General features: G+C 38.8%; 1 protein-coding gene across 1 annotated transcript in view; it reads right to left on the bottom strand.

Annotated features, from left to right (window-relative positions):
• Positions 1-534: 534 nt before the first annotated feature.
• The window catches only part of JAG2 (jagged canonical Notch ligand 2), a 68,751-nt gene continuing 43,047 nt past the window's right edge, over positions 535-26,238 (bottom strand). Inside the window, exons 6-26 of the mRNA XM_064160642.1 lie at positions 25,495-25,625; positions 24,990-25,109; positions 23,237-23,350; positions 22,394-22,507; positions 21,721-21,834; positions 21,143-21,189; positions 20,733-20,906; positions 17,923-18,073; positions 17,463-17,627; positions 16,798-16,911; positions 15,781-15,894; positions 15,293-15,406; positions 14,323-14,439; positions 13,315-13,342; positions 12,231-12,316; positions 10,541-10,654; positions 10,215-10,330; positions 7,866-8,111; positions 7,285-7,416; positions 6,131-6,287; positions 535-2,904 (exon numbers count right to left, since the gene is read on the bottom strand). Of these exons, the coding sequence (XP_064016712.1) occupies positions 2,432-2,904; positions 6,131-6,287; positions 7,285-7,416; positions 7,866-8,111; positions 10,215-10,330; positions 10,541-10,654; positions 12,231-12,316; positions 13,315-13,342; positions 14,323-14,439; positions 15,293-15,406; positions 15,781-15,894; positions 16,798-16,911; positions 17,463-17,627; positions 17,923-18,073; positions 20,733-20,906; positions 21,143-21,189; positions 21,721-21,834; positions 22,394-22,507; positions 23,237-23,350; positions 24,990-25,109; positions 25,495-25,625 (2,941 nt within the window). The 3' untranslated portion in view covers positions 535-2,431. The remainder of the gene's footprint in view (positions 2,905-6,130; positions 6,288-7,284; positions 7,417-7,865; positions 8,112-10,214; positions 10,331-10,540; positions 10,655-12,230; positions 12,317-13,314; positions 13,343-14,322; positions 14,440-15,292; positions 15,407-15,780; positions 15,895-16,797; positions 16,912-17,462; positions 17,628-17,922; positions 18,074-20,732; positions 20,907-21,142; positions 21,190-21,720; positions 21,835-22,393; positions 22,508-23,236; positions 23,351-24,989; positions 25,110-25,494; positions 25,626-26,238) is intronic.

The following is a 26,238-nucleotide window of genomic DNA, read 5'->3' as shown; positions in this document are numbered from 1 at the left end:
ACATGACAAGTAGAATGTCTGAATAGCTGCATAACAGAAGAGAAAGCTATTACTTAACAAAAAATCAATCTCAATTTGGCAACACTATCTTAAGCCCCTGCGTGCTCAACAGCCAAGGAAGCAAAATAAAACTGCCTGGAGGAGCCCCACCTCAGCAGCTGGGCAGGGTCATGCCAGAAAAGGTTCATCATATGCAGAGTCAGTAAATGTCAGTTAAACCCTGCCTTTCTATGTTAAACCCAGCCTTTCTATTTTTCAAAGAGGTAGTAGAGGCAGAGTCCCAGTGTAAGGACTCAAAGTGTCCATGTCTCTAAACCACATGGGAGATACCATCTCCCACACACACTGTTAGCGGTGCAGCAGTGGGCAGAGGACAATACTGCTGCCAAGCCAGCTGAGGAAGTGTCAACACTCAAGTGCAGACTTTGAGCTCTGCTTACAAGTAGTGGGCATTAAATCAGGGTTTTTTCACTCCTTCCTTAAGCCTCATCACAGCAGAACTCCAAACACTTAGAAAGCAAACACACTCTTAAGTATCTTACACACAATGAGGGAATCATTTTATTAGATTATGGAAGACAGCAGCATTACAGTACAAAAAGTTACAAGAGTAGCAGAAAAAAAGTGTTTTTGGTTTAAATACTCAGGATTATACTGGGGAACATGAGAAGGATTGTACCCTTTTCTAAACTAAATCCTAACCAGGTTATCAAAATAAGTTTTGAATATTTAGCACAAGTAAAAAAGTTACAACAAACATCATTATAAAATGCTTTAATAAATAGGTTCTTTTCTGAAAGGTTTTTTTTTTCTTTTTTAAGAACATGTCAGGAAAAAAAAGAGTCATAAAACAGAAGATCCTGCAAAGCAAATCCTGCATTCCTGTATAAAATAACTGGTTTCAAAACATTCAGGTTTACATTGTTCATGGGCCAGAGTTTATACTCTCAAACATCCTCTCCTCTCACCATTAGGGTAACTAGCTGTATGTAGTGTTATGATTCTTCAGTAATTAAAATAAGCTTAGTTTGCCCAGTTAATAGCAATAATAAAACCAAAGAAAAAAAGAAGCATTAAGCCTTTCATGACAAAGAACCATTTCTAATGAGGTACTCTCACCTTCTGAGCTCACCAGCCTTTTGTCTTTTAAAGCGAAAAGATGAACAAAGCACAAGAGAAACGAGATTGAGGAAAATATTGTTCCCTTCATTAGGCCTGTATTTAAACGCCAAAAAGAAAAGGTAATACCACATGTAATGAACATATTCACAACAGAAAAAAAACAAACAATGCCTCGCTGTGTTGGTACTGTACAGTAGATTCACCCGTTAGTGTTCTTGAGATGGGCTGAACATGGGGATGAGCAAACATTGCTGGAGCTATTTACACGTAAAGTGGTTATGTTCCTATGTAAATACAAATGACCAACAGATTCCTAACATTGATTGTATTAACATCATATTCTAACCTGGCCATAATACCAAAAGTTTTATAAACTGCCATAAAACCTCCTTTCCTGCAACATAAATTAAAAGGAATGACATGTAAAAAAAAAAAAAAAAAAAGACCAAAATATTTAAGTTATTAAATCAAATATACAGAGTGATTCATTTAATATGTACATATATACACAAAAAAAAGCACTTTCACTATTAGAAAATAAACTGTGTCAGTTGGGGAACCTACAGTTCTCTCACAATTTACTGTATTGATATGGCAGTCTTTGACAGTTGCTATAGAAAAAGTTTCATCTCAAGGCACTTGTCACATGCTTCAATACTGCAATTCTAAAGGAATTAAACAGAAATAAAAAGGCCACTTTTAAACCACAGTTGAAAGATCTCTATAACTTTTTCTTTTTTTTGTTCCTATTACAAAGTGTGTAAGGCAAATTTGGAATAAATCTTACAGAAGCTACTAACGTAACAAGTGCAGTGAGCTGCCACGAATAGAGATTCAAAGTCAAGAAAGCAGTTTAAAGTTCACACAATTTCCTCAACCAGGAGGTTTTAAAGCCACCATTAAATTAGAGCAAGTAATAAAAAGAAATACATTCTGTAAACAGTGTACAGTCTTTTGTAATAAACTTTACACATATTGAAAATACAACCTCTCCTCTGCCACACAGCGAGTGGATTATAAGTAAACTTTACAAAAATAGCAACTATCAAAGATTACTCATTTTTTTTTTCTGCTTTCTTTTTTTTTTTTTTTCATCTGACAGTCATTGAATAATTTATACAAGGCTAAAGAAACAAAATAAATTTTATTTATTCTTTTTATTTCTTTTCTTTTTTTACGCAAAATAAAGAAACTATGAACATTTGACTCCCAGATAAGGTATTTTTAGTCCTTGATGCAAAGCGGAGATGCCAATTTTTTCCCCTCCCCAGTAAGCGCAGGCCCAGTCCGCCTACGTTCCGAATACAGGTTAGTCTCTACTGCCTTCAAAGTTTGATGCATTCACATTTTTTACAGATCTGTTGTCCATTTTGCCTATTTGATGGGATTTCTTTACTGGACTGCTCTCTGATGTGTCAGATGCCTTTGTTGGCAAAGGCTTCGCAAGTTTGTGAGAGAGGAATTTGTCCATTTCCTCATCTCTTTCCTCCTCTTCATCCTCCTCTTCCTCATACTCAACATACTCCTCTACTGCATCACAAGTTCTTTTCTGAGGAGATATGAAGTTCTTGCATTCATAACGAATGTCTTTGTTACTGTAAGATCTGTCTATAGGATTTCTTATGGGATTTAAAGGTGCCCACTGGTTGTTGGCACCCTCTTCTCTGGGAGGACGACTTCTCTCTCTCTCTTTTCTTCTCTTCCGAGTCCACCACACGCAGATGATTATACAAGTCAGCCACACAATGCTAAAAACTGCACACAGAATTGGAACCAAATAATCTAGAGGGTAAAGGAAAAATGAAGTCTTGAGTTAACAGATGTACAGCACTGGCCATCTGCAAGAGAAGTCTCCATACATAACTACAGGTTTGCCCCAGAAAGAATTCTTAAGGGACAGGAAACAGGATGCTGCAGCCACACAATGGTAACAGTCAGAACACACTAGTCCATCTAGAAATGCTCTTTGCTGGTTTAAATGAAGTCAGAACTTTTCTTAATGATGAGGGGAAACACTACATTTGTTTGTCCCCCTCCAACAAATTGGCTAGATACGCAGCATTTCATTCTCAAATACCTAAGCTAAGTTGGCCCAATAAACCTCAATGATAACTCTAAAAAAGCTTCTATCCTTGAATGAGGCAGGCTATAGACTACTCTGCCTCTAAGTTGCTCTAGAAGTAGCACTAGCACTCGCCTCAGAAATGTTCTGCGCTTGCTGTCAAGTAAGGGGAATCCTTTACCATCAATTCCACAGACATTTACCTACCAGCTATCTCTAAAACATTCAGGTTAGAGCTATGCAAACAAATCAGTTCTGCATTCTTTAGGATGTCCCAGTTTTACTTCAGAGTAAAACACCAGAATATGGTCATTAGAGAAGAGTCTTCACTGCTCAGTGAATAAAAAGATGTTACAGCAACTGCTTTTCTCCAGATTCCCAATAAACCCACTAGTGCTCTCCCAGCCACACAGACAGATTGCTTTAGGAAACCTTTTCTGGAAGTTTATGTACTTTTGGACATTTCCCCCCACTTCCCCAAGGGCTTTACTGCTGGCATTGAATAACAACATTTTTCTGCTCTGTTTGTGTGCTAGTTTGAAGCAAGCTGGGATGTTTTGGTAAAAGAACTAGATAACGGGCAGTGAAATGAAAACAATTGATGTCAACTTCTCTCACAGTTACGCTGAGAACTCTGGGAAGAAGAAAACTTTCTCCATTTTGTTTCTCTCTCTTGCTTTTGCCTTAGACCTGGTCACATCTCATTAACCCTGCTCCTACTAACCTTGCTCCCTAACCTCTTGGCTGCACCTCTCTTCTTCCTGAGAACTGGGGTAAGGTTGAGAGGGACCGGGGGGAGGTGTTGGGGTGGTTTGAGAGCCCCTCCTGGGGACTCAGGTTTCTGGGAGGGGAGTTGTGCTTTTGTATTGTTTATCCTTTGTATATTTCTGTATATAATTGTATATAACCGTATATATTGAAAATAGCTGCTTGTAAATTCTGCTAGCTGTAAATAAATTGCTTCATCTATATTCCCAGGGTCCGTCTGAGTTAGCTGGGGCAAATACAAAGTGTGGGGGAGCAGGGTAACCCCCAAACCATCACAGTTTGATAAGCAAGAATTCACACATGGTAAGAGACAAAACAGGAGGTGCTTAGTTTTTTGCAGACAGAGGATTGTGCAAAAGCTCTACAGACAAATGCTGTCAACCTACCACTCTAACCTCTCACTGGCTGTAACAAAAACACTCAACTCCTCACTGTCATTCATCCCAACAAAGAGTAGTTTAGGTTGGAAGGGACCTCAACCATCATCCACTTCCAACCCCCTGCCATAGGCAAGAACACCTCCCACTAGAGCAGATTGCTCAAGGCCTCATCAAACCTGACCTTGAACACCTCCAGGAAGGGAGCATCCACAACCTCCCTGGGCAACCTGTGCCAGTGTCACCACCCTCACTGTAAAGAACTTCTTCCTAACATGTAGTTTAAATCTCCCCTCTTCAAGTTTAAACTCATTACCCCTTGTCCTGTCACTTCATAAAAGTTTATTACACAGAGAATTGTCTATATACAGATTCCAAGTTCAAAATACTTTTTCTCAGAGTATATTTATTAATAAATAACTAAATGATCATCTCATCAATACACTTGAGCCTTTCACAGACAGGAGATTCTCAACAGAGAAAAGGGGCTTTACAGCACACTTACAGGTTTCCCTATAGCTCACCCAATTAAGGGGTTACAATAAAAGAAACCAAATCAAAGACCAGGGGAGTACAGGTTAGTGTACTTCATGACAACTCCATTTGAAGAACCTGGCCTGAGTCACCTATATTAAAAATGAAGTGTCTGGAAACCACTCAAGCACTACATGCAAAACAAATCCAAGCCTATCCACTTTCTTAGGAGACCCTCTGCATCTTATTAAGATGGGAGCCAAAGTTATCCCCACCCCTTTTGTCAGAAGAAAGAGGTTGAGGTATGTCAGAATCTCATCTCAGTTCTTTGTCTACACAATTTCTGTTCATGACAAGAATAAAGCTGGTATGCTTCTTCAGGGGGCGGAGGAAATACTGTATTTGCCAAGGCTTTAATGGATGAAAGGCACTGCCTAGAAGAGAAATGCAAGGGAAGTGGAACTAGGTAATTTACTAATTGCTTGGACAATGGGGGGAAGATCTTCCAGAAGATTATGCTGAAGTCTAGGAGAAAAAAGTTGAGTCTCCTACTATTTTAAGATTTACATTCTGAGGCTTAGTTGAACCAGAGCTGGAGTCTACCAGGGGCCTCCATAAGATAGTCTCCTGCCTCCCCCAGGCAGGAACACATGCATGCAAAATCTTCAACTATCTTGACATAGCTCTTGGAGAGTCAACATTCAGACATAAAGGCCTCTTCATTCACAGCATACCCTTAAGAAGAACAAGCACTACATTTTAGACAGCTCTGCACTAGCAACAATCACACTGAAAGAAACCAAAGTTTCACATTATCATGGCAAAGTAATGGAAGATACTAAACATCTTTAGCACTTCTTAAGGTAAATAATACTCAAGTACTTCAGAAGAGATTTGGCATCACACTATGCATCTGACCCCTCCCCATATTTTTTATTATCTCACAGCCTCAGTTTCTGTAGTGCTGCAGCATCAAGGGCTGATGTTGGACTAAGGTTGGGCTAAGGTTAATGTAGGAGAATCAGAAAGGATTTGAGCAGCACATGAGAAGAGCAGATCTTGTGTGAAAAGTATAGAGTGGAGGACAGTACTGAGAGTCAAAACCAAAACAGTGGCAAAGGCAGGTGGGGATTATTATGCAAGGGATAAGGTTAAGTCTAAACTAGCCCATAAGCACAAAACCTTGTTTTTTCAACAGCTTTCTCTTCAGTTTGTAGTATCAATTAAAGAAACAACTCAACCTATCTTTTTCCCCGACACAAAGATAGCAAAGACTGACAGCAGGAGGACAGAAAATGCTTACATACAGAGAGGACAGGAACCTTACCTGATGAAGAACTCCCAACAACGATGGTCTCTACTTTGACTTCAGTTACTGCCAACATAACCGTGCTGTTCTGCCGCTTGGTGATTGCATTTACTATCGTGTTAGCAGCGTTCTGTATGAGACTGTTATCCTGTTCATCTCGATGTGGGACAAACGACTAAAGCATGATGAGAGGAGAACAGAGTTATTGCAATCAGTTGCCCATGGAAATCTACTTTTTAAATCCAGCTGCATCTTAATTGAGTGCACTAGGTTGAATTTATCAGACAGTAGTTAAAAGCAACTCTAGAAGTTTACTCTAGCAGCATCAGGGCTGGCTCTACCCAAACTGCAGATGCAGTGTCAGACTTGGTGGGTAACACGCCTACTTGCTAATCTAGTATACCCCAAATAAAAGCCAGCTGACTTCCATGATACTTAAACTGCTGAGCTAAACTTAGTCATAGTTTGGAGCACTTCAAGACATGTGGATTATCTAGATAGAAGCTTGGACTAAGAACAGTCTGCTCTATTTATACCATACACTTTGCTTATTGCACCATGGCTCAGCATGTTCTTTACAGTGCTGGTACAGACAGGCAGTTCAGCTTCTGCTTTGGTAAACACTTTACTATGAAAATTAACTCTTACTTGGAAACTAAGCAATACATAAGAATTGAGTGGTTGGGCTGAAAATACCTCTTAAAGAAGCCTTTAGCTCTGTAGGGCAACACTTTCACCTACTCAACCTACACATTCTCCCACCTCCCATCTATGTATTTATCGAACACCCTCAAGCAGCTCTACTCTAAATGCATAGCATAAACTAAGTTGCAACTGGCTGGATTGGATCTTGCAAAGATCTGATAGGTACTGATAAGTACGTATCAGTATCTGATAGATACCAATAAGGTCCATAGCCCAAGATTTCTGACAGAACAGGTAGGTATCTGTTCAGTAATTTGGGCTGAATAAGTCTAATCAGGAGGTTGTGGTAATCTTATGTCATTAATGAAACCTGAAATTTCAGCTTTATAGGATGTTACAAATGACATTTGTCAACTGCTTTTCAGTCAGACTAAACTATAGAATGCATTGAAGTGAAACAAGCTTAAACAATCTCTTCTTCAGCTCAAAGAAGTAAGCAAACATTTTCCTGTAAGTCTCACACTTACAATAGCAACTTCCACTGCATTCTCTGTGGAGTAAGACAGATCACATAGTATTATCAGAGTTCTTTCCCTGGAAACAGTCCTTGTAGCTGGTAAATACCGGATCTCTGAACAGATATTTTCAGTTGTAGTGCCCTGTTAGAAGCAAGGGAGATTGCATGACTTTAGTTCAAGTGAAAAATAGTACACAAAACCCCCATATTTGGATTTATCATAGATTCTAAGACCTAATGAAAGCAGCAAATAAGGTAGAAAGAAAGGCTAGAAAGGAGAACACTGCTTCTGGATTGAAAAGTGAGAAACTAAGCTTGCATTACTATTCTTGTAAAGTCTGAGCCTGTCTTGGAATGTAAGAAAGCAGTTCTGTGGGATTTTAAAAAAGCAAATATTCAGAATAAATACTCATTTTGCCTCTCCCTTCAGAAAAAAACACAATTAAAAACAACAGAGGAATCTGATCAACTTTGCAAGTTCATGAGAGCAAGAAATCCTATTATAAACATTAATCTTCTGTGCTCTGACATAGAATAATGGAATACATCCCTAGACATATTACCATACTTCATTAATAATTCTTGTCTCACCTGGGGGACTTTGTCTCCATTAAAAATTAAAGTAATTCTAGCACAATCATTGTCCAAGTATCCAGAATTAGGCAAACACTTGATATTGGCAGGTAGAGGTTCAGAGGCACTGCATTCTCCCCAGTCTATGCATGGTGGCTGGAAACATTTCATGTATTTCTCCTGGCACTCTTGACCCATGGGACACTGGTTATTTGAATTATCCCAGTGTTTGTGTAACAAACAAGGTTTTTTCCCACACCACACCTAGAAATTAAAAAGAACAAAGTACTGATGCATAAAAGCAATTAACTGTAACAAATCGAAATAAGCAGCTCACATAAGATGGTAATGAAAAAAGAAGTATTTGGATTTCATTAATGCTCCAACCCCAGAGTTAGTTACATAGAGTCAGTTTTTCCAACAAAATAAAGACGTAAGAGTAGAAAGTGAAAACATTATTCAAGACTCCATTGACTGTGCATATCTCCTTAGAGGCTTAGAGATTTGTCCCACAACTGAGTTATAGAAGTTCAAAGATTTATTTTAAAGTAGCCATAGAGGCTTTTATAATCTAGAAAGAGAAACATCTTTGCAAGGATCAGTTTCTCTTCAATATTTATACTGAGATTCTTCCCACAGAATGCTGAAGACATGAGAGTTGATGCAGGTCACTGATAAGCACTGTCACTTCACCCACTCTCCCCTAGAAGAAAATAGCATGTTGATAGCCCCAGATTACTGAGGTGCAAAAAGCTTACAAACACAGCTCCATCTCATAATGCAACCTTATAGTCTATATAACGATATACAACTATTATCTTAGGACCTCACTTAAAGGATACTTGTTAGAGAGAAAGCATGAGAGAACCAAACACCATATATAGATGCAAGTTACATTCAGTGCATCACTATTTCTGAGATTCTAGTTACCTTCAGGTACTTTATCTCGTGTTGACATCTCAAAGTTCAACTCACAACACCATAATGGGTCTAAAATGGTATTTCTAAATGACTAAATGCATGATTTAATTATATCTTTACCTACAAGACCTAAAGTAGGTTCAAGGCTGGATAGATTAATAAGTCCTAGAGGGTTTTGAACTGGTGCTTGAAGTGAAACATAGGAGCTTGCTATGAGGCAATGTTTCAAGTGCTCTTAGTGGAGCCACCCACCTAGACCTACAGTCTGTAAATGGTATTGATCTTTTACCTCTCCAGTTGCACAGGTACCACAAATGAACTACTACCTCAGGATGGCTTGGTGCACACATACTGACATGCTCAATCTTCACTTAAGTTAGTCTTATTTTTCTGAAGTCACAAACCTGAGGCTATAGTCCATAATCATAGAATCAACCAGGTTGCAAGAGACCTTCAAGATCATCCAGGCCAACCTAGCACCCAGCCCTAGACAATCAACAAGACCATGGCACTAAGTGCCTCAGCCAGGCTTTGCTTCAACACCTCCAGGGATGGCAACTCCACCACCTCCCTGGGCAGCCCATTCCAATGCCAATCACTCTCTCTGCCAACAACTTTCTCCTAACGTCCAGCCTAAACCTCCCCTGGCACAACTTGAGACTGTGTCCCCTTGTTCTGTTGCTGGTAGCCTGGGAGAGGAGACTGACTTTCACCTGGCCACAGCCTCCCTTCAGGTAGTTGTAGACAGCAATGAGGACATCACTGAGCCTCCTCTTCTCCAGGCTGCACACCCCCAGCTCACAGGACTGTGTTCCAGGCTCCTCACCAGCTTTGTCACCTTTCTCTGAACATGTTCCAGTATCTCAACATCTCTTGTGAATTGAGGAGCCCAGAACTGGACACAGTACTCAAGGTGTGGCCGGACCAGTGCTGATTACAAGGGAAGAATAACCTCCCTTGTCTTACTGGCCACGCTGTTCCTGATACAGGCCAGGATGCCACTGGGTCTCTTGGCTACCTGAGCACACTGCTGGCTCATCTCCAGCCTATTAGTAATCATATAAAGTTTGCAATTTGTCCTTCGCTAAGTCTATTAACTGACAATACAAAAATGCAATTATTACCCACTTGAAAAGATTTCTTACTACGTGTTCTTTAAAGTTTCACATTAGAGGCTTTAAAACTGTGTCTGCAAAGCTTTAGAGTGATTTATCCTTTCAAGGATCATTGCTCCATTCCAGTTCATATTTCCTTTTCTGCAAAAAGTGCATTTTCTGCTTTTAGTGTTTGTGTTAGCAAGCAGAGACCAGGATAGCAGCTTATTGGTAACAGAAACAATCCTGTGAGGAATTTTACAGGAAGTTACTAGGGGAGCAGAAGAGTCTAGATGGACAAATGCTAAGTTTCAGGTGAAAATTAATTAAGAGGATAGGTCAAAACAGCTACCTTGGTGCAGTCAATACGGCCATCCAAACAGTGGCAGTTGTTGCATTCTTGATCCCAGCGGCTGCCGTGAGGAAAGGTCATTCCTTTAAGCCAGCATGGCTTCCCAATTCCAATCACTAAGCAGAAAACAGAAAAGCACACTCAAACACTTCACCTCTCAGTTACTGAAGTTATACAAATGTAAATGGAAAAAAAAAACCCACAACCACTAATAATAATATTAGCTTCTGTTCCCTACACATCAGAATACTGCACATGAGCTCTGTATCAGCCACCTTATATCCTACTGGGTTTTAGGTAAAGGCTAATGGCAAATGCAGGCATACCTTCTTGGCATCTAGGACCAATTCTTCCAGGGGGACAAGTACATCGATATCCATTGATTTCATCTATACAGGTGGCACCATATCCGCAAGGGGAAGATTGGCATTCATCAATATCTAGACAGAAAATTGGTGAAAATCAATGACAAGAACATGGAACACTGTAATTAAACATTTACTGAGATGTAATCTGACAATGGTACCTGCTTTTTTTAGAATCACAGAATCAATGTGCCATTAGTATCTCAAGGTGCATTAAGAAGTGTCTCCAGCAGATCGAGGAAGGTTCTCCTGCCCCTCTACTCTGTCCTAGTGAGGCCCCACCTAGAATACTGCATCCATCTCTGGGCTCCCCAGTGCAAGAGGGACAAGGATCTATTTGAGAGAATCCAATGGAGGGCCACAAGGATGATTAAGGGACTGGAGCACTGCTTTATGAGGAAAGCACATATTATTTCCTTCTACTGAAAATGGATGTTCACTCCAATCCCCAAAAAAATCCATTTAAACACCAGTTCTTGATTGATGCACAGCATCAGCTCACCTTCTACATTTCAAGGACTGGACTTTGAAACAGAATGTGATAAATGGTAGTGGATGAGGCTGTTAGCCATGCAGGCAATGGAAAATATCAAATTAACGTGGAAGGTCTTTTGATTCTGTGTTAGCTTCTTTCCGAAATGCAATAGCAAGTACAGAAACATCCAAACTACTACAATGTTTAACTACTCTTTCCTCTTCAAAAAAATGTTGGTTTAAGCCTCTGTACACTGGAAAAAGTGACTGCTAACTCTGTTTCTGTTATCAGCTACAAAAGGCATGTTTGCCAGAGCTGCTCATTTTGCCTATAATAGTCTAAAGAAAGTGTGTTTGCCTTTGACTACAAATAGTCCTCTCCACATTTCTTGTCTGGAAAAAAATCAGTATCTCACACTGTGCATCTAGACCAAAATATATAATTATCTGCCATCATTGGCTCTGTATCGAGAAATCACTAAGTTGATGCTACCCCAAGCACTACAGTGACACTCTGACTAGAGGTGGGGCTCCTTTACCATCTGCCAGAATGAGGATCAATTCTCAACTCAAAAGCACAGCACCATAATGAAGAAGTGGAAGGACCAAGCCAGCCAACCTCAAGGCTACCAAAGACTGATCTTCCAAAGAGATAGAAATAAAATGAAGTAGAAAAAATATCTTTCACATGCAAGTCAAAGTGTCAAGATTTCATTTTTCAAACAAAGACTTTTCCATAGTGCTCCATTGCAGCTTTAAGATCTTTTGTTCCTCATTTGTTTCACTTTCTATTAATAAGTACAGTTTAACAGTTTTGGTTTGTAACTTTGAAAGACTTTCATTACACTTCTGTTATTCATGTGCCAGCACTATGCTCCTGATGTTTCCACTTTGATCTGCAATGTTTCAATGGATTTTGGTTTCTAATGTTACCTGGAAGAACTAGTGATATATGGCATCTTCAATGACAAGCTGCTTAATAAGCTTCTGTGATACCAGCACTCCAGAGAACTTTGGAAGTGTCTGATGAAATCCAGAAGCCAAGGCTTTGAGTATCATTTAAGCCAACTCATGTCAGGACAGGTAGCTTCTGATTACTTATTTGGAATTCATCTAACCTAATGGGTCACAGGGTGTTCTTTCTGATTTCTGCATCATTACCCATACTGGTACTTACTAATTCTGCAGTCAGGACCAGCAAACCCTGGCGCACATTCACATCGAAACCAATTCACACCATCAACACAGATGCCTCCGTTGTAACTGTGAAAATAGTAAACCTATTGTTACACCAAAGGTTCTCAGGGTAGATTCCTGAGTCTAAAGGTGAGCAGAGCCAATATGCTTCACGTGTCACTTTTTAATGCAAATTTCTGCCGTCCCTATTCATAGTACTCTCTCGTTATTCTACAATGCAGAATTAAAACGTTCATATTACTCCTTAATAAGACATCTACATTGTTTCATTGGTCTCTAGTTAAAAGCTTTGTTAAACTTTCTGCTGCTGTTGCAGTGGATGATCTGTTTTCATCAACGGAGAAAGCATGTTAGATAAACAATACTGCTTAGTAAATCACCTGTTAAAGCAGCAACATCCTACATCAGTGCCTGCATGCATGGGCAAGTATATCAACACAATTCAGTGAGGTAAAACAGCACTGCAGTGTGAATACCAAAGAAGACTGACCTCCTGCAAGTGTTTGTTGTTTGTTTTCTTAGGGGGTTTTGTTGGGCTTATTTGGACAGAGGAGGATGATTTACTTTACCCACATACCAATGTTTTTCCACTTGAACCAGAAATATCAATCTCTATATTCAAAGTTTTCCCATTTTATCCCTTGCAAAAGTAGTTATGTTTTTAAAACACATTTACACATATTATTTGATCTAACCGGACACTCTTATATTATCTCAATATATTTATTGTAAGCTAACAGGTTTTGATTTCTCATTTTTATTCTAGAAATCAATTGTAGATGCTTGAAATGTTATCAAGTCTGATTCATTTTGCATCACAGTAATTTACTAGTCAGTTTTGGCATGAATATACTAGAATGCTTTTATCTGTTCAGATGGGATTCAACTCAAGATTGTTTTGTGGTCTTTGTTACTGCTAAGGAACAAATAAGGCATGGCAAAAATTTGGTTTAAAATGTTTACAGAAGGCTGGCTTCAATTATTTTAGGGTAAAATTAGATCTAATCTGGAATAAACATTTCTATTATGAACCACAGGTACAGAACTGGAGTTCACACACTTACCATGGATGAGGGTTGCAGTCGTTGGTGTCTATAAAAAACAGAAGACAGACTGGTGTAACTAGTAGCCTATTTCCTGATGTCTATATAATCTAAACATTCTTTATTTTCTAATATCTAATCCTCAATAAGCTGCATTTGATAAGGAAAACAAAGAAATACAGAACTGAAAGTCTTCTTCCAGACTTACAAAGTTCAGTCAGACCTAACAGACCAATGAACAATACTTTAAATTTTATGAATAGACTGAGGAATGCAAAATTTAGCAGCTTTGTTCTATTTTGATACCAATACACAAAATCACAGAAATAAACCAGGATATTGGTAGTGGATGATTTAACCAGGCTGTAAAAGCTTTCTAAAGGTTTACTACTGCTTTGGCACTCCACTATATTAGCAGCTCCTCAGACTTATTAAAACAATTCCTTTATAAATGGCTCTAAACTATCTGTTAATATTTATACTTGCACTGTCAGCTTTAAAATGGCAAACTAGGGCATGTCTCAATACAATAGAAATTTCACAGCAGATTTAGACTAATAACAGCTCAATTTTTTTTCTTCCTTTATGTTACATCTTGGGAAAAAAGAATCAATGTTGCAAGCTTTACTTCAGTTAACCAATTCACTATATTGGTATGTCAAAGCAGATAAATGCCATTCTTAGGGAAAATTACAGAACATACAATACTGTCTGCCTTTGCACATTCTTTTAATTACCAAAACATTAATTTAATGAGAATAGCTTTTGCTTTGCTCATGTTCCCCAAAACGTTATTTCTATAGAAGTCTGAAAGTCTTATTGTGGCAGAAACTAGGTGCGGAAAGAAGCATGACATTCTTCATTCATTACTCTAGCATCATCATCTTTACCTACCTCCCACTCTGAATGATTCAGATATTTTGGCATATGAACTCTATAAACTTGCTTTGTTTCAGTTAGCAGCTCTGTGCCAGACACTCCTAATATTATCCTGGGGGAATGCAGGGGAAGAAAGAAGAGAAGCCTTACTCTGAGTGCATGTACGCCCTTCCCATCCTTCTTTGCAGATGCAAGAAAAGGAATCTCCACTGCCAACACATGTTCCACCATTCATGCAAGGGTTTGGAATACAGCTGCTGTTTTTAGCTTTGAAAACAGAAAAGGCATCTATTAACACAGAAGACAAAATGTAGCTGTATTCTGGATACATCAACAACACAATCCTGATGAACATTTGAATGACCAGTACAATATCTGCAAGACTGTCACATCACATGACATTCTCTCACCTGCCTTCACCATCCCAATTCAGCTGTGTGATCAAATAGTGAAGTTTTATTTAAAAAGAATATTTTTTTATCCCATCTGTGTAAGCACCTTTCAAATACAGCTAAATTCCTACTTTGGTAGCGAGTTATGCAGGTCATGAGGTGTGCTTCACAATAAAACAGTAGTATTTGAAATTCAGATTCACTAAATGCCACAATTGTATCTAAAAAGTAGAAAAGCTGCACTAAATTACCTTCATATAATTTCTTGCTCCTAGTGCAAGTTTCACATTTATAAACATGTACCATGTTTATGACTATGAATGACTATGTTCAGACTCTTAAACAACCAAGAATTGTTCCTCACAGCATGTAGAACTCTGAAAATCCCCTAAACTAGAATAATTTAATTTCATTCATGTCTGCTCATATGCCTCTATCACAACTCATTCGCAGGGCCTTGAAAGGCTAATAGAGACCTCAAGGCACAAGTCCACATGGAGAAGCTATGTAGAAGGCTAAGTAACCTACTGAGAACAGCTTCCTAAAAAATAGCAGTATCATGTCAAGAGAGCAGAAGAAATTGCTCTAAACTTCAGTTACCCACCAATTGGAAACAGTTGTGATCTAGTCAGATTTAAAAAGCCACAGTACCTGTTTATGAGTCAGGTACTATTTAAACACATCTCTATTTTTTCTGGCCTTACTTGTAGATGATTTTAAAAGCTTACCAGTGTTACAAGTGCTTCCTATCCATTCTGGAGGACACGAACAGCGAAATGTATCTCCATCATCATAGCATGTTCCACCATTGCTACAAGTATTTGCATCACATTGGTATTCACCTATACATCATAATAAAACAGGTTTAACTTCCATTAGTCTTACTGAGCTTTAAGACTAGGCACTTTTAAATTACAAAATTACTTTTAAAGAGACTACATATTTAAATGCAAGAGTACTAGAAATGCATAGTTGCACTTGGTGTATTAAACAACCAGGAGAGTGGAATCCAAGGCCATCTCTTACAAGACCATTTCACTACATGAAGGAATACATGTTTAAATGTTTCATTTTGCTCCTGTGAAAATGGAAAATGGAAGTACATTTATTATTTCAGTGTGATTGTTTTACATTATATTTCAGGAACTCTAGTGTCATGAGAAGAAAGAAAATAAGTCTTTGGGTAAACCAAAAGACCAAAGCAAAGAGTACTTACGTGAATGGCAAGTTTTGCCTTTCCAGTCATTCTTACACTCACAATAGAAGTCGTTTACCAAATCAATGCATCGGCCACCATTGTGACAGGGGTTAGGAGAACAGTCATTGAAATCTAGAAAGAGTTAGATTAGAATACATAGCTTAGCCAAGGTCATGAGAAAAAATAGAATACTTTATAGAGGAAACTACATACTATTTAGGAAGACAGCATTCCCAGTTATTTTGGGGTTATCTTTATATAAGGCAAGGATAAAGATCTGCTTTAATACAGAACAATACGAATTAAAAAAGGTCTTCTGACAGTTTAGAAGTATAATTCAGTATACCTTTTAAGTGAAGTACCAACTAGTTTCATTTTTCAGGGAGAACTTTCTAATAGGCACTACAATGGCCTGAAAAGGAGCCTCAAGTTAAGACATACACATGAGATGCTTAATGTTCCCTCCTCTGCTTTATGCCTCAAAATACAGTTATACATACACTAATGCATGTATATACACATACACATTTGAATATCAGAGAAAGTTCTTTTCACTTGAGACAAATGTTTTAATAGGTAGAACATAATTATTCCAGACTGAATTTCATCTAGACCACACAGAAAGCTTTGTTGACAACAATAGCTGCCAAAAGCTTCTCTATTTCATGTTTCAGGTGGTGCATATCCTGTAGTAAGTCTCAGTGAGTCCATATATTCACATGTTCGTGGATTCATAGAATGGTTTAGGTTGGAAGGGCCTTTGAAGATTGTCTAGCTCAAATCCCCCTTGCCATGGCAGGGACAAATTCTACTAGAAGGCCTCATCCAACCTGGCCTTGGACACCTCCAGGAAAGAGGCATCTACAACCTCGCTGGGCAACCTGTTCCAGTGTCTCGCCTGCAACCCAAAAATCTTATTAAAACACTTCTGCAAACACCATGGTGTAGACTGTAATTGTAGAAGAGCGAGACTACCCCGTGTACCAATCATCACTAACTGTATTATTTGATCCTGCAACACTTAGTAGCACTCACTTGTGTCACACAGTTCTCCTTCCCAACCACTTGAGCAGAAACATCTAAAGGAATCAACGTCGTCGATGCATGTGCCACCATTCTTGCAAGGTTTCCCAAGGCAATCGTTGATATCTATGACAAAGTCAACAATCATTGTCCAAGGCTGTTTTTACTTGGAATGATCTACACTTGTGCCTCCAGGAAAGCCATCACAAGGTTATACTACATTTATTCATACACAAGAACAGTTTAAACATCTGTACTTTCAAGCCTGGTAAGGTTTCTAGATGTATTCTCTCGTGAAGCAAGTCAAACCAGAACATCAAGTTTATCTTGCAAAAATGCTCAGATGTTCAATAAATGCCTGCAACAGCAACACATACCCCAAGTTGTGCGGTCAACGTGTCTTTACCTTATCACTCACATGCTGGAGAAATCTATGTCTTCTTGTAAGATTATACATAAACAGTGGATACAGACATTTACAGTAAAGTTGGACTAAAACCAGTTTTCTTTCACAGAGGAAGAGTGAATCACTACAAAGAACTTGCCAGAAGAAGCTGCATTTCAAGCAGTACATCTCAACCAATGCTTTGTGTGACTTTAGTACAATCTTAATGTAGTCTCACAACAAATACTTGGTTTCAGAGCAACAAAATCATTTAGAAGCAGCTCCTACTTACTTTCATGACAGTAAGTTCCAGTAAAACCTCTTTCACAGGCACAAGTAAAATTTCCTCCTGGCTGACTAATACACCGTCCATGAGGTCCACACACATTAGATGAAATGAAACGGATTCCTTCTTGTGTTGCATTAGTGAAGACTTCTATTGTACAGCTGTCTATTACTAAGAACGAGAAATGTATCATCAAACTGAATTTGCATCACCAATCATTTTTTAGTTTTTGAAAAAGTAGAGCCAAAATTAAAATTAATCACAGTTTTGAAGTTGTGTTTAATGTAAGTTATCCTCTACCTCTTTATAAATCAGGACTGTTACAAGCACTTTTTACTCAATACCTCCCTAGTTCAAAGTCCAAGTTTGTGAAATAAAAATGTTACTGCATTGAGCCACTCTAGAAATATACTTTTCTAATGTACCACCAATACATTAAGACAAATTTCTGGACAAGAGCAAGTACCTTTACAAGAATTGTTCTTGCAGTGGTCCTTGAGATGAGAGCAATTCTTTCCATCATAGTCATCGGGGCAGGCACAGTAATAATCTCCTCCTAGATCATAGCATTTAGCCCCATTCTGGCAAGGGTTAGGTTCACAGAAATCAATATCCATCTGTAAGAAAGACCATTATTAGCAGCAGCTGCTTTATCTCCCACAAGTAAACAGCATCATTTGTGGTGCCAATGACACAGATGAAGCTAGCATACAAGGAACCTCAAGTTTTAAAGTTTGTAAATAGTATACATATTGCATCCTATCCTGCGACACAAACTTCAGGTTACTTCAGTCAATCCTAATGTAAAGCATTTCTGATACTGCCAAAAAGATACTCCTTTGCAAGAGGCTGAATAAGCACAGTTGCAATAACTTAGCAAAGATCAAGCCATTAGTAGGTTATCACACTGTGACTATTCTGGATCATGACAAGACATTTCTCTGTCCTTCACACCCGTGCTGTAATGCAAGTTAAATACTAGTGCACTTGTCAGCTTTGTCTGCAAGACAACATAGAACTCCAGCAACTTCTCTTACCATCTCAATTAACACATGGGATTTATTAAAGAACCACATAGCCTGGAAGGGACCTCTAGAGGTCAGCTATTCCCCACCTCCTGCTCAAAGTAGGTCAAGCTAAACCAAGCTGCTCAGGACCTTGTTTGTGCAAATATTATCACCATGCCAATTAACACAAAGAACAGTAGGCACATTTTGAACTTTTCTTACCATCTGTTTCAAAAAGCAAAATTTAAACCTAGCTTTCATAATATATCCCTTAACACAGATGAACTGCTGTACCAGACCAGTTCTGCTTCTGCAAATTTGACATGAAAGACCACCACCAATTGGAGATGCCCTAAATTCACCTCAAAAGGAATACTACTATAGGGAACACTGAATATTGTTACTTTCCTTCAAGTTGCAATTTTTAAGTATTGCTTTCCTTCTCTCAAGTGAATTTTCCCTCCATCTCACATAGCTTTCTCAACCTTAGATGTAAAATTATGCTGACAGTGGATTTGGTCACTATTTTTAGTGGTTCTCTAGGTAGACAGAAGAAAAATTCAAAGCTAACCAAATGGAACACAAATGGTCTTAAGTATTTAATTCAGAGAAGCAGGTACAATTCCAGCTACAGAACAGGATTTTCAACAAGCTATTTCATGCTCTCAAATGGAACAGAGCAAACTACAAAAGACAGCTAAGGTTTGAGAAAGATTCTCAGATCTCCTCTATCAGATGTCTCCATTTGTTTCCTTCCATTAGTGTAAATTTCCCCTTCCCAATGCAAGTTCAGTTGCTGGTACTTCAGCATCTGGAATCAATGGTAGATATTTCCTGCAACAGACAAGGCAAGCAGCCAACTCCCCCCTATTATTCAAACAGATTTGCTGAAACTAATTACAGAATATGGTATGAATCAGCCAAGAGCAAAGTACTCAAGCTATGATCCTAATGTAGAAATGGCACATAAGCTATTAGGCTGCACCAGTTTTACTGAACTGGTCAGCATCTACAACTTTTAAAAACTCTGAATCAAAGGAGGGCATTGTTTCTCTAACAACATAAATAGTATAGAATAAAACTACTTCTTCATTTAAGAGAGATCACTCTAATGTCCTCCATGAAAAATTCTGCTGCAAATCCAACAAAATTCTATCCAATGCCTTCAGATGATGCTGCTAACCATAGCCAAATTCATGTAAGTGTTACCAGTGAAAGGCAAAATGTATTTAATTATATTGGAAAGTCTGATGTCCTCTCTAGAAAGATCTTAATTAGCATGAAGCACTTTATGAACTATTAGCAGCATTTCAGATCTGAGTTCTTAAGCACTAGAACATGTTCCTAAAATTATCTCAAGCAGAAAGTTCTGAGAGCATATACTTGCTTGCCTTTAATTATGGGGATACTTCACAGGATCACAGGATGTTAGGGTTTCGAAGGGACCCAAGGAGATCAAGTCCAACTCCCCCTGCCAGAGCAGGGCCACACAATCTAGAGCAGATCACAGAGGAACACATCCAGACAGGCCTTGAAAGTCTCCAGAGAAGGAGACTCCACAACCTCTCTGGCGAGCCTGTACCAGTGCTCTGTGACCCTTACAGTGAAGACTTTCCCCTTTGTGTTGAGGTGGAATCTCTTGTGCTGCAACTTAGACCCACTGCTCCTTGTCCTATCACAGGGAGCAAGTGAGAAGGGCCAGTCCCCTGCTTCCTGACCAGTCCTCAGGTGTTTATAAACATTAAATTCCCCCTTAGTCTTATCTTCTCCAGACTAAAAAGTTCCAGGTCCCTCAGCCTCTCCTCATAAGCCATGCCCTCTAGTCCCCTAATCATCCTTGTAGCCCTCCACTGGATCCTCTCCAGGACACTACCAACAGCAATAGAATTAACTGAATTAGCTCTGAAGCACATATCTGAAAGATATTAGGATGAACATCTAAAACATTCTATTGTATCAGAAGGACACATGACCTGAAAATTGCAAAAGAAAAACATTTCAAGCTCAAGAAATACTTGCAGCCTTATAACATTTAAGAGAGGCAATACCTATCTGCAGCAACTTGAAGTTTAATCAGGCTGCAAATTCAAGTGTTACAGCTACTACGACAGCACTGCACAACGAATTTGCTTATTCAGAGGATCAAGTAACAGCTATGTCAGTCAGCAATGCCTTAGCCTTGGGTTACTCCCATTTAAACCCAGACATATGTTTCTTTCAAGAATTTGACCCATGAAAAGTATTGTTGCAATTTCACCACTGCCCTCACCTCACAGAAGACTCCCGAGAAGCCCTGTGAACACAGGCAACTGAATCCATTCACCAGGTCTTTGCAACGGCCTCCATTTTGGCATGGATTGCTTTCACACTCATTTGTTTCTGTCTCACAGTTTTTTCCTGTGAAACCGTGAGGGCATAAGCAATGGTAGCCATTCACTTCATCCTTCAGTGGCAGGGGAAAAGCAAGAGTAGAGAGACTTTATTGATAAAGCTTGTACACAGGAATTCAGCTTATTTCTATAGTCTGGATTTATGAACATAAAATTGTTTGTGAAACTGTGCAGCACTACAGTTTATCATTGAAACTCATTTAACCAACCTGCAATTGCAAACTACAGAATGCATACCTAGCCAGAGAAAGATGAATGTTCAACACTGTATGTAACAAACAGTAGTTACCTTACAAGTTCCTCCATGCTGGCATTGTCCATGACAGTCATTAATATCTATGGATAAAATACCCAAGGCATTAGAATTTACACTGGAAGACTGAGCTGTAAAGTACAGGTTTGCAATACAATAAAGGACAAATTCTTTCCAGAAAGGATTCTTCTAGATGTTTCAAAAGAATGCATCAATGTTTAATGTCTTAAGAGCTTCTTATTTTCAATAATGCTATAAAAATTACATTTTACATATTACTATTACAGTGCAATAGAAATTAAATCAAATGCTATCAGCTATTATCTAGTATTTTTGCTAAGAAGTACTTTAAATTGAATCAGTACATAATACCATTCAGAATCAAGAATGAAATTTAGAGTTATGCAAGTTTATACCTAAGCTCATTTTAATACCAGTTACACCTTCAAATAGATTTCCAAGCCATATTTTCAGCTCACATTGCTAAAACTCTGAGAAACCCTGATAACAGGTATTTTTACTCTTACAAGTATGTGTACTATCATTCACCACAAACATCTTTTTTTAAGAAAGAAGCATCCTATGGTCAACATAGATACTAAAGAAATACTAACTGATATGACAATTAACTCCTGTCCATCCCGGAATGCAGTCACAGTAATATCCACCAATGAGATTTTTGCAAGAGTAAGCATTAACACAGGGTTTCCCCTCACACTCATTAGCATCTGTGAAAGAAGAGAAAGAAAGAAGAGAATAAAGAACAAACCCAGAAACAGATTACCACAGCACCCAGCAAAGTTTCCATGCAATCCAAGCATCAGAAGCTCTTACTGTACATTGCTAGGGCACAAAACCCATTTAAATACCACAGGATTTTAATGCACACTTGTCTGTAGTAGCACATGCATGTTATTCTTTCCTTTACTACAACTCAAAAAGATATGTTAGTCTGGGCAAATCCCTTCCTTGCCTCTGTTAGTTTATAAGCACTGTTGTGCCACCACGAAGGAGCTACCATCACCAATGCTGTATTTTGAAACAGAACTAGTATCTGGCATTTTAGAAGAACTACTGTAAGTAAAATTAAGTTGAGGCTTATATAGTCACAGGTTCACTTCAAATTTCTGGCTTTGAGACCCACTAAAGAAGAGCTAAGATATCAATTGCAACACAAATCTTCAAAATTTGCTTCAATAAAAACCACATTAGAAAGGCACTTACACAATTACTTGTAATTTAAGAATAGTATCCAACAGTTTTCAAAACTTGAAGGTAATTACTTACCAAGCTGACAGGTTGCTCCAATCCACTGTTGTGGGCATATGCACTCAAATGCATTAATACCATCAATACAGGTCCCTCCTTGTGCACAAGGGTTTGATGCGCACTCATCAATGTCTGGAAAGTGAAATTTAAAACTTGGCTTAACTTGTTTGGGTTTGAGTGATTTTGAGGTGAAGGGCAGGACTGTACAAATAAGCTTAGGAACAGGTTGGCTTTGTCTAACTTTTGCATAGGTTTTCACATTTCTGATGAAGAGGAAAGGAACTCTGAAATTTTCTATTTGCAAACATCAAGAAAATTCAGTTAATCTGTCAGCAATGAACACATTTGTTAAAAGTTATCATCCTAGACTGAGACAAGATTACCCTTTTACTTGTTTTTGGAGGGAGATAACTGCTGCTGAAAAATGTATTAGAAACACCTGTGTTCCACATCAGAGGCAAACATGGAACACAATTACACAGTTCCATAATACATTTCACTACTTCCCTGTCTTCCAAATCAGGTATTTCAACATTTAAGCAAGTAATCCACTCCTCCACTACATTTATATTCCTCAAAATTAATCCATTCTATATTTTGCTATATAGGCTAAAGAGTCAGAAACTGTCCAACAACCTTCGGCAACAGGGCATTTCTCTGGATATTGCCCAGCTATGCTTTTGATAACCCAACTAGATACTGCTGGCTGCACAGTATCATTAATCTTTTCACAGTTTCACAGCATATAGTTGTTCAAAGTCAGGTAATGTGCCACCAATACCAAACCTACAGAGAATGTTATCATCAAGTTGAAAGAGTTGATACAAGTAGCAGATCACTCATCAGTAAGGGCATACTCACCAATAGCACATGTTGGTCCACTCCACCCTGATGGGCAGTGACACTTGAAGCCTGATGAAATTTCATGACAAATGCCACCATTAGCACAGGGATTAGATACACAAGCATGCTCCGCTGGGAAGAAAGAAGGAAAGTTAATTCTTGCTAAGTACTTTTCTAGTATCAATTAAAGAGAACTTCACACTGTTAGAAACTGCATTCTGATTAAAAGTGATCAAGAGCATGAGCAGTGGAAATGTATCTGTACCAAAGTTTGAAGCCTCCCTCTACAGTTGTGAAACTGTAGAAAGTAAGATTTCAAGTCAGAGACTGAAGCAGGTTTTTAGCGAAGTGGCATCACCCTTCATATCAACTGAATAAAAGGTCTAAATGTAGACAGGTCACAATCTCAGTGTCCCCGGAGCTACAGCAGTACCCCATTAACCTACTGTTTTCATACACTTCCACCTCTGGAGTACTCCAGCCCCCTTTTTCTTTAGTAAGACAAAACACATATTGTACACAGAGGTTTGAACAGTTTAAGTATCAATGATCTGTTCAGCTTTGTTTTAATACCGTTCCTTGGAAATAGCAAACAATAGAGCTATTTGCAATCATGGGTAGTATTTGCTTGTTATCACTCCATATAGGGCTGCAACATCAGCAGAAGCTGTACTATGCCATCAGTCAAGTTGAAGAGGGACAAGTTGCATGCCTTTGCTTTTGATATTCTCCTTCTCTGAAGTCAAGGAAGTTTTTGGAAAGAAGAAAATCCCTCTACTAGGTAAGACTAATTGTTTCTAGCATTTACATTTTGGAATCTCCATTTCAGAGATGCTATTTTTCAGAGATTTATAGTGTCTATGATGTTAGGCTCCAGTATCTGAAGCAGCACATAGACCAATCTACTGTTAATAATTGGTATAGAACTCCTTACATGTACAACTCCCTTTACCCTGCTTCCTTGTCTGAAGAGCCAAGGTGCTTCCCTACAGTTTTTGGGGCAAGCTAAGACAAGATTTCATTCATTTAATAACAAGTAGTACTTTGTAGAAGTTCAAAGAAGATCTACATTGTGGTAAATGTGAAATCCTTCTGCTGATAGTAGTTTAGTGAACTTCAGGCCAAGCAATTAAGGTGATAAAGAAAAAAAGCAAGATTCAATGTGAGAAGACTGTTAAAAAAGTGATATTCCAAATCTATTATGGTGAAGTCACTGCAGAACACTCAGCTGAACACTACACATGAAAAAGCATTAATTTTCCTCCAAATATTGAGTCTTTAAAGAAAAACAGGAAAAACCCAGAAGTTATGCATTTGCCCCTTATCTCCAGACAGAATACTCAGGAAGAGTGTCCAAATACTAAAATAGTCTCTAGTGCATGGAAATTTTGGTCTTTGTGTAAGACATACATGGATAAGGGGAAAAAAGCAATACACTGTGGTTGTTAACAGGAAGCAGTTTTTCATGTTGGATACAGATCTGTTAAGACCAGGCAAGAGGGCACCCTGCACCAGAACAGCCAGCATAAGGCACTAGACAGGAGGGTTGGAGCTTACACATCCTCACTACCAGAAAAAAAGCAACAAACTGAAAAGCTACATGCCATCATTTTTCACACTTCATCTTTCAGAATCTAAACTAGCAAAGGAGAAAACAGATGCTCTACAATAATTGAAATATAAAGTATCAATGAGCATATAGCACCTGGCCAACTGGAAGACAGTTCTATAAACTTAAAACCATTTCTGAAGATAAGGAGTACAGAAGTACCTATTTCACAGTTCTTTCCAGAGTAGCCATCTGGGCAAGCACAGCGGTATTCATCTGGTTCAGTGTTCATACATGTTCCACCATTCAGGCAGGGGTGGTGATTTCCACAGTAATTCAGATCTGGACAGAAAAAAGTGTCAAATCAACATGGGATGAAAATGGTGAAATGTGTTCCAAGTCAGCCACACAGATGTCTTTCTGGCTTGAACATCGTTTATCTACACCATCCTTACATTCCATGAGCTAGCCTGTCATCTGGTAACTATTGACAGAACAGAACAGGAAAGGATGAGCAAAGACAAAACTGCATGAATTACAGTCATGGACAGTCCAAGCCTTTTGGCTTAAAAATTCCTGTATTTACAATGTTAAAGTAGCAACTGTGATAGAAGAATTAGCACAGAAACACTCAAGTAGTTGCAAACCAGTAGAATACAAATGGTTAAAGAGCTGTAAGTTAACCATGGAACTTAACTTATTTTTCCTGTACATTAATGTTAAGTACCTTTGTTACAGAGCAGGCCACCCCAGTTGGTTTCACAATTACACTGCCATGGTTCGTTACAGCTCCCATGAGCACAGCCTGGGTAGCGGACACACTCATCACAGAACTGTCCTTGCCAACCATAATGACACCTAAGATATAAAGTTGACAGGTTAAAAGTTAGCAACATGATGCTAAATTATCAGCATTACAGGTATTTACAATGTTACACTTACCATTCTCAATAAACATGGTCAATTGTTCACTGTGCAACAGATAATACTATTTTTTTCTGTTTAGGAGGGACATATCAGTCCTGCTGAACACCTTAACTAGAACTAATCTTGCTCAAAAGGACAACACCAAGCCCTGTGTTACAAGAATAAGTTTTCTTTCACAAGAAATCTCATCTTCACAATCCACTCATTGCTGTCTACAACTACCTGAAGGGAGGCTGTAGGCAGGCTGGGGTTGGTCTCTTCTGCCAGGCAACCAGCAACAGAACAAGGGGACAGAGGCTCAAGTTGTGCTGGGGGAGGAGGTCTAGGTTAGATGTTAGGAGGAAGTTGTTGCCAGAGAGAGTGATTGGCATTGGAATGGGCTGCCCAGGGAGATGGTGGAGTCACCATCCCTGGAGGTGTTCAAGGAAAGCCTGGTTGAGGCACTTAGTGCCATGGTCTAATTGACAGGATAGGGCTGGGTGATAGGTTGGACTGGATGATCTTGGAGGTCTCTTCCAATCTGGTTGATTCTATTCTATTCTCT

Source organism: Pogoniulus pusillus, chromosome 1 (genome assembly GCF_015220805.1).
Source record: "Pogoniulus pusillus isolate bPogPus1 chromosome 1, bPogPus1.pri, whole genome shotgun sequence".
Lineage (NCBI taxonomy): Eukaryota > Metazoa > Chordata > Aves > Piciformes > Lybiidae > Pogoniulus > Pogoniulus pusillus.
Note: the sequence above shows the minus strand (reverse complement) of the source record. Positions and strands in the feature narration are given on the sequence as shown.